At 29.9% G+C, this 15460-nt stretch overlaps 1 protein-coding gene across 2 annotated transcripts in view; it reads right to left on the reverse strand.

Moving 5' to 3' along the window:
• Positions 1-15460, reverse strand: part of LOC130449947 (zinc finger protein castor homolog 1) — a 182190-nt gene that overhangs the window by 5824 nt on the left and 160906 nt on the right. The window contains exons 10-14 of one of the 2 annotated variants that reach the window (XM_056788064.1): positions 10734-10886; positions 10450-10673; positions 10130-10389; positions 6843-6929; positions 1155-2099 (exon numbers count right to left, since the gene is read on the reverse strand). In XM_056788064.1, the coding sequence (XP_056644042.1) occupies positions 1155-2099; positions 6843-6929; positions 10130-10389; positions 10450-10673; positions 10734-10886 (1669 nt within the window). The remainder of the gene's footprint in view (positions 1-1154; positions 2100-6842; positions 6930-10129; positions 10390-10449; positions 10674-10733; positions 10887-15460) is intronic. The other variant, XM_056788065.1, reaches the window with a different exon arrangement.

Genomic DNA, 15460 nt, shown 5'->3' on the forward strand with positions numbered 1-15460 from the left:
GTTATGAGCACGTTAATTGACAACTACGAAATAATTAGCTTCTTCAAAGGATATTTTTGTTTCATAAATCTACTAAGAAATATTTTTTTTAAAGCTTGCATTTTCGACATCTTTTGGTGATAACTTCATATTTAAATGAGTGTTTTTGGTGATATAGTACGATTAAATCAAATTCTCAAAATTTCCTTGGTAATCAAACGTTTTTGAAAATGTTTAAATATCAGATTCTGTTTTGTTTTGTAAAAATAATCTTAATTAAAATTGAATTAGAAAAACTTTGAATTCTATTGTGATTTATATTCATTTTTTATATTATTTGCTATAGAAAAATTTTTATATAGCACGCCTATGGTAAAGCGGATATTACCGTCCGCCATATGCAATTACCTTCCCAGGCACCACTCTTTTGTTTATGACCCCTTCCTTCAATTTTTAATCAATGTATCTAACTAGGATTAATTACATTACTTAAACAATTGCTCTAAACGAATTTTAGTTGTAGTTTGAAAATAATATTTTCGAAAAATATGATTTACTAATATTGTGAAATTAAACTAAAAAGAGATCCTACTAACTCTTGTAGTTGAATATTCAACAAGGAAAGAGGCCATTAGGTAAAGACAATGTCAGTTGACATGACGTGATGTAAATAACAATTTTTGATTTATTTTCACTGTGGAGGTTATCTGTTTTCGATATTTCTACGCTTTAAGTTTTGAAAATAAATATTATGTTTTACGGGTTCATTAAAGTAATACATTTATTTCCGCATCTTTATAAAGATTTAAAAGTTTTACAAGATGGTTAGTGGGCATAAACAATACTTGAAGGTATTCATATTTTATTTGCAATCTTATAAATATTCTGGATGGATTAATAAATGTTTCGGTAATGTTTCCATTAAAATTGATTAATAAATTAAGATTTTTACCATATTGAAAAATAATTATAATTTTACCAATTTATATTTGTTAAAATTCCATTGTTAATATGTTTCAAAAATATAAAATTTGTAGATCTATTTTGAGAAAAAAAGTATATTGGAAAAATCATCGACTAAAGGCGTCTTTCTACTTGAATATTGAAGCAAGTTTTAAAATATCTATCAGACGTCGAAATTGTCATTTGTCAATGTATAAATTTGTTTTACTTACCTAGATTAGCTGTATAAGCGCAGTCGACTCTACCACATGGTACATTCGCTCTATATTGTTGGAAATCACCTCCCATAAGCGTATCAAGTCTTTCGTGTCTAGCAGTATGTTGAACGAAACGAGTTTTATCACAAAAACTGTACCCGCAATCTTGTCTTTGACAATGAAAGTGCGTCTGGTGTTCCCTGTATCCGCAATGTTGATACTGGCAATCTTCGTTAAATCTAAATCTCAAATATCCTTCAGGTACCGGTTCGTCTTTCAAAATCCTCATCGAATTTTGAATACGCGCCTTTTTAGCTTCGGGAGATATATCGTGAGGACTCATGGATCTTTTATTCAAATTGGCCGCCATGGCGGCGAGAGGACTCGTGAGATTTTCGCCTGGGTACGGGGATTGAGGAGTCAGAAGGGGACTTTGCATGAGTTGGGCATGTTGGAACATCAACTGGGAATTTTGGTAGATGCTTTGTTGTAAGAAAGGGTTTTGAATTTGTTGTTGTTGAGACATGATCGCAAACTGAAGATTAGCGGGGAAATTACTGAAATGATTGTAGGCGTCAAACGTTGGTGGTAAATAAGTTTCATGGGATTCTTTTTGTTGATTGATTTGGGGGTTTTGTAGGGATTGGAGAGGAGCGACGGTGATTTTGCTTTCCGTGGAAGGTTTGGACGGGGTTGATGTCGTCGGGGTTTGCGGAGACGGCGGGGAAAACGATTGCGGGGAAAATTCTTCTTGAGTTTGACTGTTCAAAGCTCCACTACTGTGTTTAGCTACGTGAGATAATAATTTATCTAGTTCGCTAAGGGCTTGGTTGCAAGCGTTGCAGTGGTAGTGGTATTTGCGTTTTAATTTGCAGAAAGGTCTAGAACAACTCAGTTCAGGGCCGTACAGGGTGTTACTACCTGCTGCTTGCGGGATACTTTCGTGTAATTTAGACGGTTCTGTAAATAAAAAAAATAATTGTTTCAAAACTGAATCACGACAAATTCGAAATATTATACCAGGAAAACCAAAAAAAAAATTATACTATCGCGGCTTTGTCGTTTTATTACCTTCAGAGGATCGAAAAATAACACGATTTCGATGATTTTTTTTTGAATATTTGTTTTTATTACAGATTCGTGAAAAGATTGTATAAAACCTCATATATATATATATATATATATATATATATATATATACACAGGGTGTCCCTCGACTAGTTAAAAATATCTGTATATGGTAAAATACTTATAGTAAAATCATGAAAATTTCTACGTTTGGGTTTTCGGATACGATCTTTTTAACTAAAATATTTTCAAAGATGGCCGAATTCCGGTTCTACCGGAAGTCGATTGTAACTTTGTTATTTTGAATAGAACACCCTGTATATTAATACATTTTTGAAATCTACGTGAAATTTTAGTATACTTTTGTTTAAAAACTTTTTTCGAAACATGCATACTTTTCGAGTTATTAATTTTTTTGTAAAAAATTTGATCATTGCAGGCCCTCATAAATTATTTTGTTACGAGGATACCTTTAAAGATATGAAAATGGTTTCTGTTCTGTTGCTTTTATCAAGGTCAGAAGTATTTGAATCTATGTTGAAAATTTTTTTATTTTATACAGGGTGCGTGTAAAAAGTGTTCAAAATTTAACTTCATAAATATCAAATTTCTTCATTTTTTTAAATAGAACCACCCGGTTTTTTCTGTTTTAATGCATTCAGGGGTAAAAAATAAGGCAAATACACGTATACTTTCCTATACATAAACCGTACCGTTATCAAGATATTAAATGTTTTCTGTAAATTTTTAGAGACGCATCTCGGTAACGTTAAGATTTAGGTATAGGAAAGTATACTTGAATTTGCTTTATTTTTTACCCCTGAATGCATTAAAACAGAAAAAACCGGGTGGTTCTATTTAAAAAAATGAAGAAATTTGATATTTGTGAAGTTAAACTTTGAACACTTTTTACACGCACCCCGTATAAAATGAAAAATTTTTCAACATAGATCCAAATACGTCCGATCTCGCTAAAAGCAACAGAACAGAAATTATTTTCATATCTTCGAGGGTATCCTCGTAAAAAAATAATTTATAAGGGCCTGCAATGGTCAAATTTTTTACAAATAAATTAATAACTCGAAATGTATACATTTTTCGAAAAAAGTTTTTAGACAATAGTATACTAAAATTTTACGTAGTTTCCAAAAATGTGTTAATATATAGGGTGTTCTATTTGAAAACAAAGTTAGAGAACCGGAAGTCGGCTATCTTTGAAAATATTTTAGTTAAAAAGATCGTATCCGAAAACTTACATGTAGAAATTTTCATGATTTTACTACAAGTATTTTGCTATATACAGATAGTTTTAATACCCTGTATATGTTTTGAAATAAATAATCATACAAAATCAATTTTTTACGTATGAAATTTCACTAATGGTCAACTTTATTCTCTTATACTTGTATAAAACTATGTAGAAGAGAAATCTTTTAGAGGAAATGTTTTTGAAAGAGATATACACTGCCGGACAAAAGTTTTTGCCCTCCCCATTCATTACATTTCAAAATATGTAGTGTACTTTAACATATTTCTCTCTTATATCGTCAAACAAAGATAGAAACGGCGTCCAACAAACCAAAAATAAAACCGTCCGTTGTTTGTTTTCCTTTCATACGAGGGAATATTCATATTTCATCGACGAGTGCTACTATTTAAAACATGCAAATGTCCGCTAATTTCCATATTACTCTTCAATCTTGGGTGTTTGTGATTGTAGTTTAGTCCCAATTAGTCCTATGAACGTGCTGCTATTTATACTTTACGTAAAGTCGTAAAATCGTTTTCGTTCTCGAAAATTCAGACTTGGAAGTTAAAACTCTACGCAAAAGGATCATTGCTGCCCAATAAAGAATACCTCGATGTACCGTCGATTAAAATGTTAAAAGACATTCATCCACCAGGAGCTTTGACGATAAAAAACGTTCAGGGCGGCCTCGGAAAACCTCCCAAGATAAACGCGTCTTGTATAGATCAGAAAACGTAATCGACTCAACTCAGATCATTAAATCCAGTGAAAAACTTGGTTTTTTGGAAGTATTTTGAAAAATTGGAAATGAAGAATGTACTGGGAATGATGATTTGGCCGTCACATTCACCCGATCTCAACCCGATTGAATTATTTTGGAACAAATTGGATTAACGGCTCGCAGTGAGCTAAAAAGAAGTGGAAGGGAGTTTTATAGATGGATGAGGCGTAGCTGGAGGTTATTGGGTCTAGAAGAAGAATGAAAATGGAAAAATTGAAACGTGTAATTCCGATTGTAAAACACGGTAGATGTAAGACGTTCTGATCGGCAAAAAATTGATGACAACGATTCCGAGCGGTCCTCTGAGCCGTAGAAAATTTTTATGTACTTGGAATGATGATTTGGCCGTCACATTCACCCGATTTCAACCCGATTGAATTATTGTGGAATATATTGGACGGAGCGGGGTCCAAATTCGCTTTTTTTTGGGATCTTTTGTAAAACGATTGGAGCCAAATATATGACGTTTATTTTTTGAAATAACGGCGTGGTACTATAATTAAAGATGTCGTATATTGTGGCTAGAATCATGCGTTATGGAAATGCATTGCGTTGTGCGGTAAAATTTTATAATCTCGGATGATTTTTTAATTTTCTATACTAGAATTGCGATACTATAAAAAATCTGATCACCCTGTATGTAAATATCTATACCTACATTTAATAAATTCAACATGCATTGTTAATACTATTAAGCTAAGTTTGTTAGAAGCTACAGGTACAGAATTTTGAAAATATTGTTTAAAATTTTATATATATACAGTGTGTCCACGTAAGTTGGCGGCATACGGGACATAACTTTTTTATTATTAATTTTACGAAAAAAAGTTATTCTTTATAAAAAGTTCCAGGTCCAAAACCTAAAATTCAATCATCAAATGTTAAATTTTTTCGGTAGTATACGAGGTTTGTCAAAAAATGTGATTTTTGCTTTAAATTTTTTCTACATTTTCTCAGCGATCACGTTGGAAATTTAAGTCCGCACATTAACGCACCGCATTAATTAATTATAAATTCGATTAACTAATTCTAAATAAACTTTTAAAAACAATTATCATCCAGTGCATACCAGATTAATTATGCATTAATGTGCAAATTTGAATTTCCAACGTAATCGCAGAGAGAATAATACTAAATAATAATAAAAAATAAACAATATTGAATATTTTGAAGCTATTTTAAATTCTAAATTCTAATTCTTTATAACAATTTTCGATATTGTCAAAAATGAAGGAACTCTAAAGCAAAAATCACATTTTTTGACAAACCTCGTATACGACTGAAAAAATTTAACATCTGATGATTGAATTTTAGGTTTTGGACCATGCAGAACTTTTTATAAAGAATAACTTTTTTTCGTAAAATTAATAATAAAAAAGTTATGTCCCGTATGCCGCCAACTTACGTGGACACACTGTATATGACCTTGAGGTGCATAACGTACATTTTGGAAAGTTTTTAGAGAAAAAACCCATCTTTTTATCAGATTTAAAGCTGTTTGTTATATTTTCAACTAAAAATCAAAAAAGTTATTTGCCTATGAACAAATTTCGTATTTTGTATTTTTTCTCGTTTACGTATAAGTACACAAATTTTGGAAAAAATTATTTATTCTCCAACGTAATCAGGCGAATAGGGTGGATGATGTATCAATTCAGATTTTAATTGATTAATTTTGGCCATTTCAATAACGGATGTGTCTTGATTAAACAACGTTTTATCCTTAACCAAAAGCTGCAGTTTTTGTTTGATTTTTTCGTTCAAACCTTGCAGTAATACTAGTCGATGATAGTTTTTCCTTTATTAATATAGACAATGAAAATTATCCCACGCACATCCCAAAAAAACCGACGTCTGCAGACGAAACAATCTTTTTCTTCTTTGGAACCGATTCTCCCTTTTTAGTCCGTTGTCTTGATCGTGATAGACCCATGGTTATAAAACACTCGATGAAAACATCTTCGCGACGCTGTTTTTGTTCCATTTTGAGCAAATACACGGCAACCATCTTGTCCACCAACTTTCTCATGTTCAAATTTTTAGTTAATATGTCTGCTAGCTCAGGCGCTTTCAGTCGAGTATCATCCAGTACCACACGGTGGATTTTCCTCAACATTTATGGTGTAGGCACCTCATTTGGTCGACCGTTTCGATGCTGGTCTTCGCCATATTTAACTGTTGATATCGAAGGATCAGTCTCACCAAGAATAGAATCTAGTTCAGCTTTGTATTATATCAAATGAAGGGGACAAATTTTTTCCACTATTGATGGCTGTGAAACAGCAACATCCTCGGTTGTCCATAGTCAAAACTATTAAAGGATTAAGCCCAAGATATGGGATAAAAAGTTATAAAAAAAGAAATTGGATTCACGAGATGTATTTGAAGGACCACGTCGATTGTATGATGAAAGATCGATGGTTTAAATGGGCAAAGGATGGAAAATCAACTTTTTAGAGACGTTTCACCGGAATTTTCAAAAAATGACACGATATATATATAGAAAAAATGTTAATTTAAGTCTCGGTTTCATAGTTTTCATGTTAGTTTAGCATTTTTTATGGTTTTTTAGTTGATTTTTTTTGGTTAGTTAGTACTGTCGTACCTGAAACAGTAGTTTTATATTCTGGCAATTTTTGAATTTCTGTTGTCAGTGTAGATAAAGGATAGAAAGTCCCTGACGCCTTCACCACTAAAAGAGAGAAAAATAACATACTATATATACAATTAACAATAAAGTAGCGCGACCAAATATATTTGAAAGGTTAAGCAAAACTGATTTTGATTGTTTAATTGTTAATGGTGAAATATAAGCTGTTTTTTTTATTCGAATACCCTTGAGTTAATTGTATTATTGTGTGCCAATCTATTTGTCAATTTTACTACGAACTACTCACTAAAAGCCGAAAATTGTGGAAAAATTTAAACGTGGGAAAGAAACTATATTTTCAAAATGTCACTTGATAAACGATTTGTAAATGTTTGGAAAAAATATTGATAAAGGAGACATTTGATGACGATTTTTTTTGGAATTTCGCGTTAATTTATGGACATACTGTATATATTACCAACGATTCATCAATCATAGTCGTCAATTTTCAAAAGTATCAATCGATTTTTGTATTTATTGTCCACCCTGTATTAATTTCAATCAACTTGTACATTTTTGGAATGAAATGATCCAGGAAAATCCGAAAGTGAAAAAAGGAAGTTTTTTTCAAAATACAATGGATTGAAATGAAAAAACGATTTGTTTAGGGAATTTCGCGTTAATTTATGGACATACTGTATATATTAGCGACGATTCATCAATCATAGTCGTCAATTTTCATAAGTATCAATCGATTTTTGTATTTATTGTCCACCCTGTATCAATTTCAATCAACTTGTACATTTTTGGAATGAAATGATCCAGGAAAATCCGAAAGTAAAAAAAGGAAGTTTTTTTCAAAATACAATGGATTGAAATGAAAAAACGATTTTTTTGGGGAATTTCGCGTTAATTTATGGACATACTGTATATATTAGCGACGATTCATCAATCATAGTCGTCAATTTTCATAAGTATCAATCGATTTTTGTATTTATTGTCCACCCTGTATCAATTTCAATCAACTTGTACATTTTTGGAATGAAATGATCCAGGAAAATCCGAAAGTGAAAAAAGGAAGTTTTTTTCAAAATACAATGGATTGAAATGAAAAAACGATTTGTTTAGGGAATTTCGCGTTAATTTATGGACATACTGTATATATTAGCGACGATTCATCAATCATAGTCGTCAATTTTCATAAGTATCAATCGATTTTTGTATTTATTGTCCACCCTGTATCAATTTCAATCAACTTGTACATTTTTGGAATGAAATGATCGAGGAAAATCCGAAAGTAAAAAAAGGAAGTTTTTTTCAAAATACAATGGATTGAAATGAAAAAACGATTTTTTTGGGGAATTTCGCGTTAATTTATGGACATACTGTATATATTAGCGACGATTCATCAATCAGAGTCGTCAATTTTCATAAGTATCAATCGATTTTTGTATTTTTTGTCCACCCTGTATCAATTTCAATCAACTTGTACATTTTTGGAATGAAATGATCCAGGAAAATCCGAAAGTAAAAAAAGGAAGTTTTTTTCAAAATACAATGGATTGAAATGGAAAAACGATTTTTTTGGGGAATTTCGCGTTAATTTATGGACATACTGTATATATTAGCGACGATTCATCAATCAGAGTCGTCAATTTTCATAAGTATCAATCGATTTTTGTATTTTTTGTCCACCCTGTATCAATTTCAATCAACTTGTACATTTTTGGAATGAAATGATCCAGGAAAATCCGAAAGTAAAAAAAGGAAGTTTTTTTCAAAATACAATGAATTGAAATGAAAAAACGATTTTTTTTGGGGAATTTCGCGTTAATTTATGGCGCGTATATATTAGCGACGATTCATCAATCATAGTCGTCAATTTTCAAAAGTATCAATCGATTTTTGTATTTTTTGTCCACCCTGTATCAATTTCAATCAACTTGTTGTACTTTTTTGGAATGAAATGATAGAGGAAAATCCGAAAGTAAAAAAAGGAAGTTTTTTTCAAAATACAATGAATTGAAATGAAAAAACGATTTTTTTTGGGGAATTTCGCGTTAATTTATGGCGCGTATATATTAGCGACGATTCATCAATCATAGTCGTCAATTTTCAAAAGTATCAATCGATTTTTGTATTTTTTGTCCACCCTGTATCAATTTCAATCAACTTGTTGTACTTTTTTGGAATGAAATGATAGAGGAAAATCCGAAAGTAAAAAAAGGAAGTTTTTTTCAAAATACAATGGATTGAAATGAAAAAACGATTTTTTTGGGGAATTTCGCGTTAATTTATGGACATACTGTATATATTAGCGACGATTCATCAATCATAGTCGTCAATTTTCAAAAGTATCAATCGATTTTTGTATTTTTTGTCCACCCTGTATCAATTTCAATCAACTTGTTGTACTTTTTTGGAATGAAATGATAGAGGAAAAATCGAAAGTAAAAAAAGGAAGTTTTTTCAAAATACAATGAATTGAAATGAAAAAACGATTTTTTTTGGGGAATTTCGCGTTAATTTATGGCGCGTATATATTAGCGACGATTCATCAATCATAGTCGTCAATTTTCAAAAGTATCAATCGATTTTTGTATTTTTTGTCCACCCTGTATCAATTTCAATCAACTTGTTGTACTTTTTTGGAATGAAATGATAGAGGAAAATCCGAAAGTAAAAAAAGGAAGTTTTTTTCAAAATACAATGGATTGAAATGAAAAAACGATTTTTTTGGGGAATTTCGCGTTAATTTATGGACATACTGTATATATTAGCGACGATTCATCAATCATAATCGTCAATTTTCAAAAGTATCAATCGATTTTTGTATTGTACTTTTATGGTAGTTCATTTGAAAAAACAGTCGTTTATGGACACACTGTATATATTATCGACTTATCAATCAGTGCTACCAATTTTTTAAAATAGCTTACATTATTTAAATAAGAATCTAAATGAACTTTTATTTAAAATTCAATAGCATTTAATAGTGAAAACAGTGAAATATGAAACTTTATTATTAAATGAAATAAAATTCTTTGTTCAAAGAGCCATAAAAACGTAGAAATTACCGTATCTTTGGCAACCTTGCGAAGAGTCGTAGCTAGGAAACAAATGAGAGTCAAAAAAATTTCGCTTTGATTTATAGAGTTTTAATAAAATGATACGTTTCCCAAATGACATTTTGCAATAATATAGTTTTTTTTTATAATATTTATTTATTAATTTCTCAAAATTCTTATAACTAAACCTCAATCTACCTCCAAAATATAAAAATGAAATTTCGTTGAACTTACCGGAAACTTTGTTGCTATCTGAACTCTGACTCAAGTTCATAGCTTTGAAGTGGCCATCGGCTATTTCCGGTTTTTGTTCGGTTAACTGCGCTTCGCTTTTGACTCGTATTTCAGCTTTGGGTTGATTACTTTGAATCGTGTCTTCGGCGTGTATTTGATTGTGAATCGCCATCGCGGAATATTGTACGAACGAATAGTTGCAATTCGGCCTCGTACAATGAAAATGCCTGTTTATTTTATTGCTAGGACAATTAGAAAGCCTGAAAGTTATATAAATATCATATTTTCATATAAAATAAATATTTTATTAATGTAATTACCGGCAATCTACATTTCTGTCGTAAAATTCGAATCCGTCTAATATATCGACGTTGTCGTGAAAATCTTTCGCGTGTAGAAGAAGAGCGTCTTCTTTATTGGTGACGTAAAGACACCTGTTTTGGACGCAATGGAAATGCGTTGCGCCTAAATACGGACATAAATTATCTGAACATTTCGTATTTTCGTTGAAAATGTCGAAACCTTGTAAAGAATAATCTTGAGGCTGTAAAAGATAAATTTTTTAACCATATAAATATGTATATATAATAATATATATAATTACCGTTGGACTGTGAGTGCTCGATCTGTCATCGTTTGAATCCGGATGTTCTGTTTCTTTGCTACTAGATGGAGCTGCTGACGGTTTGGGTAATTTGAAACTCGTGAAAATAGCTTGAGGACTGTCCATGAGGTTTTGAGTACCCATCGGATGATTCTATAATTTCAAATAACAATTTTTAATAATATACAGGGGAATCACGAGATTTTAAATATTTAATTACTTTTAAACTTAATAAGTATTATCACCTGTTCTTTATTAATTTACAGGGTGATTTGTGAAATTGATACCATATAAATAACCAATGAAAACGACATATACGACAGGGTTGTCGCACTTTTATTAAATTTTTAGTGAAAAACCTTATCAAAAATAAAATAACCATAACGATAAGGTATTAATTCAAAAAAAAATTATAAATTTCGAGTGTTTAAACTGAAATAAGTACATAATATAATACGAGGGCTGCTCCTATGTCAAATGTCAAATCTGACATTGCCATGACGTAAAGTTTGACATTTTTGATATAATCAAGTGTTGTTGATACAATCAAGTGTTAGTGGAGAGGTTCAGGAAAGGTAAACAATTGATTGACGTTGGTATCAATCAATGTCAATGTCAATATTTATACGATGATAAAATTGGTCAAACAAGAATTGTCTGTGAGTGTGAGAGTAATTGAAAAGTCGAACTTTATGTATGTATTAATGTCTCTATTTGACATTTTCACATATTTGATCTTTGTTTCTTGTAATTTTTGCCTCCTTTGTAGTGAAATTTTTATGAAGCTGACAGTGGGAAAAGAAATAGAAATGCAAGGAAATAATTGTGTTTGAAAAAAAGGTGAATAAATACGTAAGGAATCAGAATAAGGACGACGAAAAACAACGAAAGTGGAGCATGAATTTGGATACAAAGAAATACAAAAAATTTCGATTGAAGTGAATGGACTATAATTATTAGGATTAAGAGAAAAGATTTAATTTGGAGAGAAAGAATTAGAATTGAGGGACAAAAAGTAAAACGCGATAAGTTAAAGGGTGAATGGACTATAAGAATTAGAATGAAAAAATAACGAGAGAAAAAAATAGAAAAAGGACATAAAGTAATACAGGTCAAATTAAGATGAACGGACTATAAGAATAAGAATAAAAAAATAGAGAAAGGACACAAAGTAATACAGGATACATTAAGATGATCAGACTATAAGAATTAGAATAAAAAAATAGAAAAAGGATCCAAAGTAATACAGGATACATTAAGATGAACGGACTATAAGAATAAGAATAAAAAATAGAGAAAGGATACAAAGTAATACAGGATACATTAAGATGAACGGACTATAAGTATTAGAATAAAAAAATAGAAAAAGGATCCAAAGTAATACAGGACAAATTAAGATGAACGGACTATAAGAATTAGAATAAAAAAATAGAAAAAGGATCCAAAGTTATACAGGACAAATTAACATGAACGGACTATAAGAATTAGAATAAGAAAATAGAAAAAGGATCCAAAGTAATACAGGACAAATTAAGATGAACGGACTATAAGAATTAGAATAAAAAAATAGAAAAAGGATCCAAAGTAATACAGGACAAATTAAGATGGACTATAAGAATTAGAATAAAAAAATAGAAAAAGGATCCAAAGTAATACAGGACAAATTAAGATGAACGGACTATAAGAATTAGAATAAAAAAATAGAAAAAGGATCCAAAGTAATATAGGACACATTAAGATGAACGGACTATAAGAATTAGAATAAAAAAATAGAAAAAGGATCCAAAGTTATACAGAACAAATTAACATGAACGGACTATAAGAATTAGAATAAGAAAATAGAAAAAGGATCCAAAGTAATACAGGACAAATTAAGATGAACGGACTATAAGAATTAGAATAAAAAAATAGAAAAAGGATCCAAAGTATTACAGGACACATTAAGAAGAACGGACTATAAGAATTAGAATAAAAAAATAGAAAAAAGACACAAAATAATATAGGACAAATTAAGATGAACGGACTATAAGAATTAGAATAAAAAAATAGAAAAAGGATCCAAAGTAATACAGGACAAATTAAGATGGAGGGACTATAAGAATTAGAATAAAAAAATAGAAAAAGGATCCAAAGTAATACAGGATACATTAAGATGAACGGACTATAAGTATTAGAATAAAAAAATAGAAAAAGGATCCAAAGTAATACAGGACAAATTAAGATGAACGGACTATAAGAATTAGAATAAAAAAATAGAAAAAGGATCCAAAGTTATACAGGACAAATTAACATGAACGGACTATAAGAATTAGAATAAGAAAATAGAAAAAGGATCCAAAGTAATACAGGACAAATTAAGATGAACGGACTATAAGAATTAGAATAAAAAAATAGAAAAAGGATCCAAAGTAATACAGGACAAATTAAGATGAACGGAATATAAGAATTAGAATAAAAAAATAGAGAAAGGACACAAAGTAATACAGGATACATTAAGATGAACGGACTATAAGTATTAGAATAAAAAAATAGAAAAAGGACACAAAGTAATACAGGTCAAATTAAGATGAACGGACTATAAGAATAAGAATAAAAAAATAGAGAAAGGACACAAAGTAATACAGGATACATTAAGATGAACGGACTATAAGAATAAGAATAAAAAATAGAGAAAGGACACAAAGTAATACAGGATACATTAAGATGATCGGACTATAAGAATTAGAATAAAAAAATAGAAAAAGGACACAAAGTAATACAGGATACATTAAGATGAACGGACTATAAGAATTAGAATAAAAAAATAGAAAAAGGATCCAAAGTAATACAGGACAAATTAAGATGAACGGACTATAAGAATTAGAATAAAAAAATAGAAAAAGGATCCAAAGTAATACAGGACAAATTAAGATGAACGGACTATAAGAATTAGAATAAAAAAAATAAAAAAAGGATCCAAAGTAATACAGGACAAATTAAGATGGAGGGACTATAAGAATTAGAATAAAAAAATAGAAAAAGGATCCAAAGTAATACAGGACAAATTAAGATGAACGGACTATAAGAATTAGAATAAAAAAATAGAAAAAGGATCCAAAGTAATACAGGACAAATTAAGATGGAGGGACTATAAGAATTAGAATAAAAAAATAGAAAAAGGATCCAAAGTAATACAGGATACATTAAGATAAACGGACTATAAGTATTAGAATAAAAAAATAGAAAAAGGATCCAAAGTTATACAGGACAAATTAACATGAACGGACTATAAGAATTAGAATAAGAAAATAGAAAAAGGATCCAAAGTAATACAGGACAAATTAAGATGAACGGACTATAAGAATTAGAATAAAAAAATAGAAAAAGGATCCAAAGTAATACAGGACAAATTAAGATGGAGGGACTATAAGAATTAGAATAAAAAAATAGAAAAAGGATCCAAAGTAATACAGGATACATTAAGATAAACGGACTATAAGTATTAGAATAAAAAAATAGAAAAAGGATCCAAAGTTATACAGGACAAATTAACATGAACGGACTATAAGAATTAGAATAAGAAAATAGAAAAAGGATCCAAAGTAATACAGGACAAATTAAGATGAACGGACTATAAGAATTAGAATAAAAAAATAGAAAAAGGATCCAAAGTAATACAGGACAAATTAAGATGGAGGGACTATAAGAATTAGAATAAAAAAATAGAAAAAGGATCCAAAGTAATACAGGACAAATTAAGATGAACGGACTATAAGAATTAGAATAAAAAAATAGAAAAAGGATCCAAAGTAATACAGGACAAATTAAGATGGAGGGACTATAAGAATTAGAATAAAAAAATAGAAAAAGGATCCAAAGTAATACAGGATACATTAAGATAAACGGACTATAAGTATTAGAATAAAAAAATAGAAAAAGGATCCAAAGTTATACAGGACAAATTAACATGAACGGACTATAAGAATTAGAATAAGAAAATAGAAAAAGGATCCAAAGTAATACAGGACAAATTAAGATGAACGGACTATAAGAATTAGAATAAAAAAATAGAAAAAGGATCCAAAGTAATACAGGACAAATTAAGATGGAGGGACTATAAGAATTAGAATAAAAAAATAGAAAAAGGATCCAAAGTAATACAGGATACATTAAGATAAACGGACTATAAGTATTAGAATAAAAAAATAGAAAAAGGATCCAAAGTTATACAGGACAAATTAACATGAACGGACTATAAGAATTAGAATAAGAAAATAGAAAAAGGATCCAAAGTAATACAGGACAAATTAAGATGAACGGACTATAAGAATTAGAATAAAAAAATAGAAAAAGGATCCAAAGTAATACAGGACAAATTAAGATGGAGGGACTATAAGAATTAGAATAAAAAAATAGAAAAAGGATCCAAAGTAATACAGGACAAATTAAGATGAACGGACTATAAGAATTAGAATAAAAAAATAGAAAAAGGATCCAAAGTAATACAGGACAAATTAAGATGAACGGACTATAAGAATTAGAATAAAAAAATAGAGAAAGGACACAAAGTAATACAGGACAAATTAAGATGAACGGACTATAAGAATTAGAATGAAAAATAGAAAAAGGATCCAAAGTAATACAGGACAAATTAAGATGATCGGACTATAAGAATTAGAATAAAAAAATAGAAAAAGGATCCAAAGTAATACAGGACAAATTAAGATGAACGGACTATAAGAATTAGA

This window comes from Diorhabda sublineata, chromosome 10, assembly GCF_026230105.1.
Source record: "Diorhabda sublineata isolate icDioSubl1.1 chromosome 10, icDioSubl1.1, whole genome shotgun sequence".
Classification (NCBI taxonomy): domain Eukaryota; kingdom Metazoa; phylum Arthropoda; class Insecta; order Coleoptera; family Chrysomelidae; genus Diorhabda; species Diorhabda sublineata.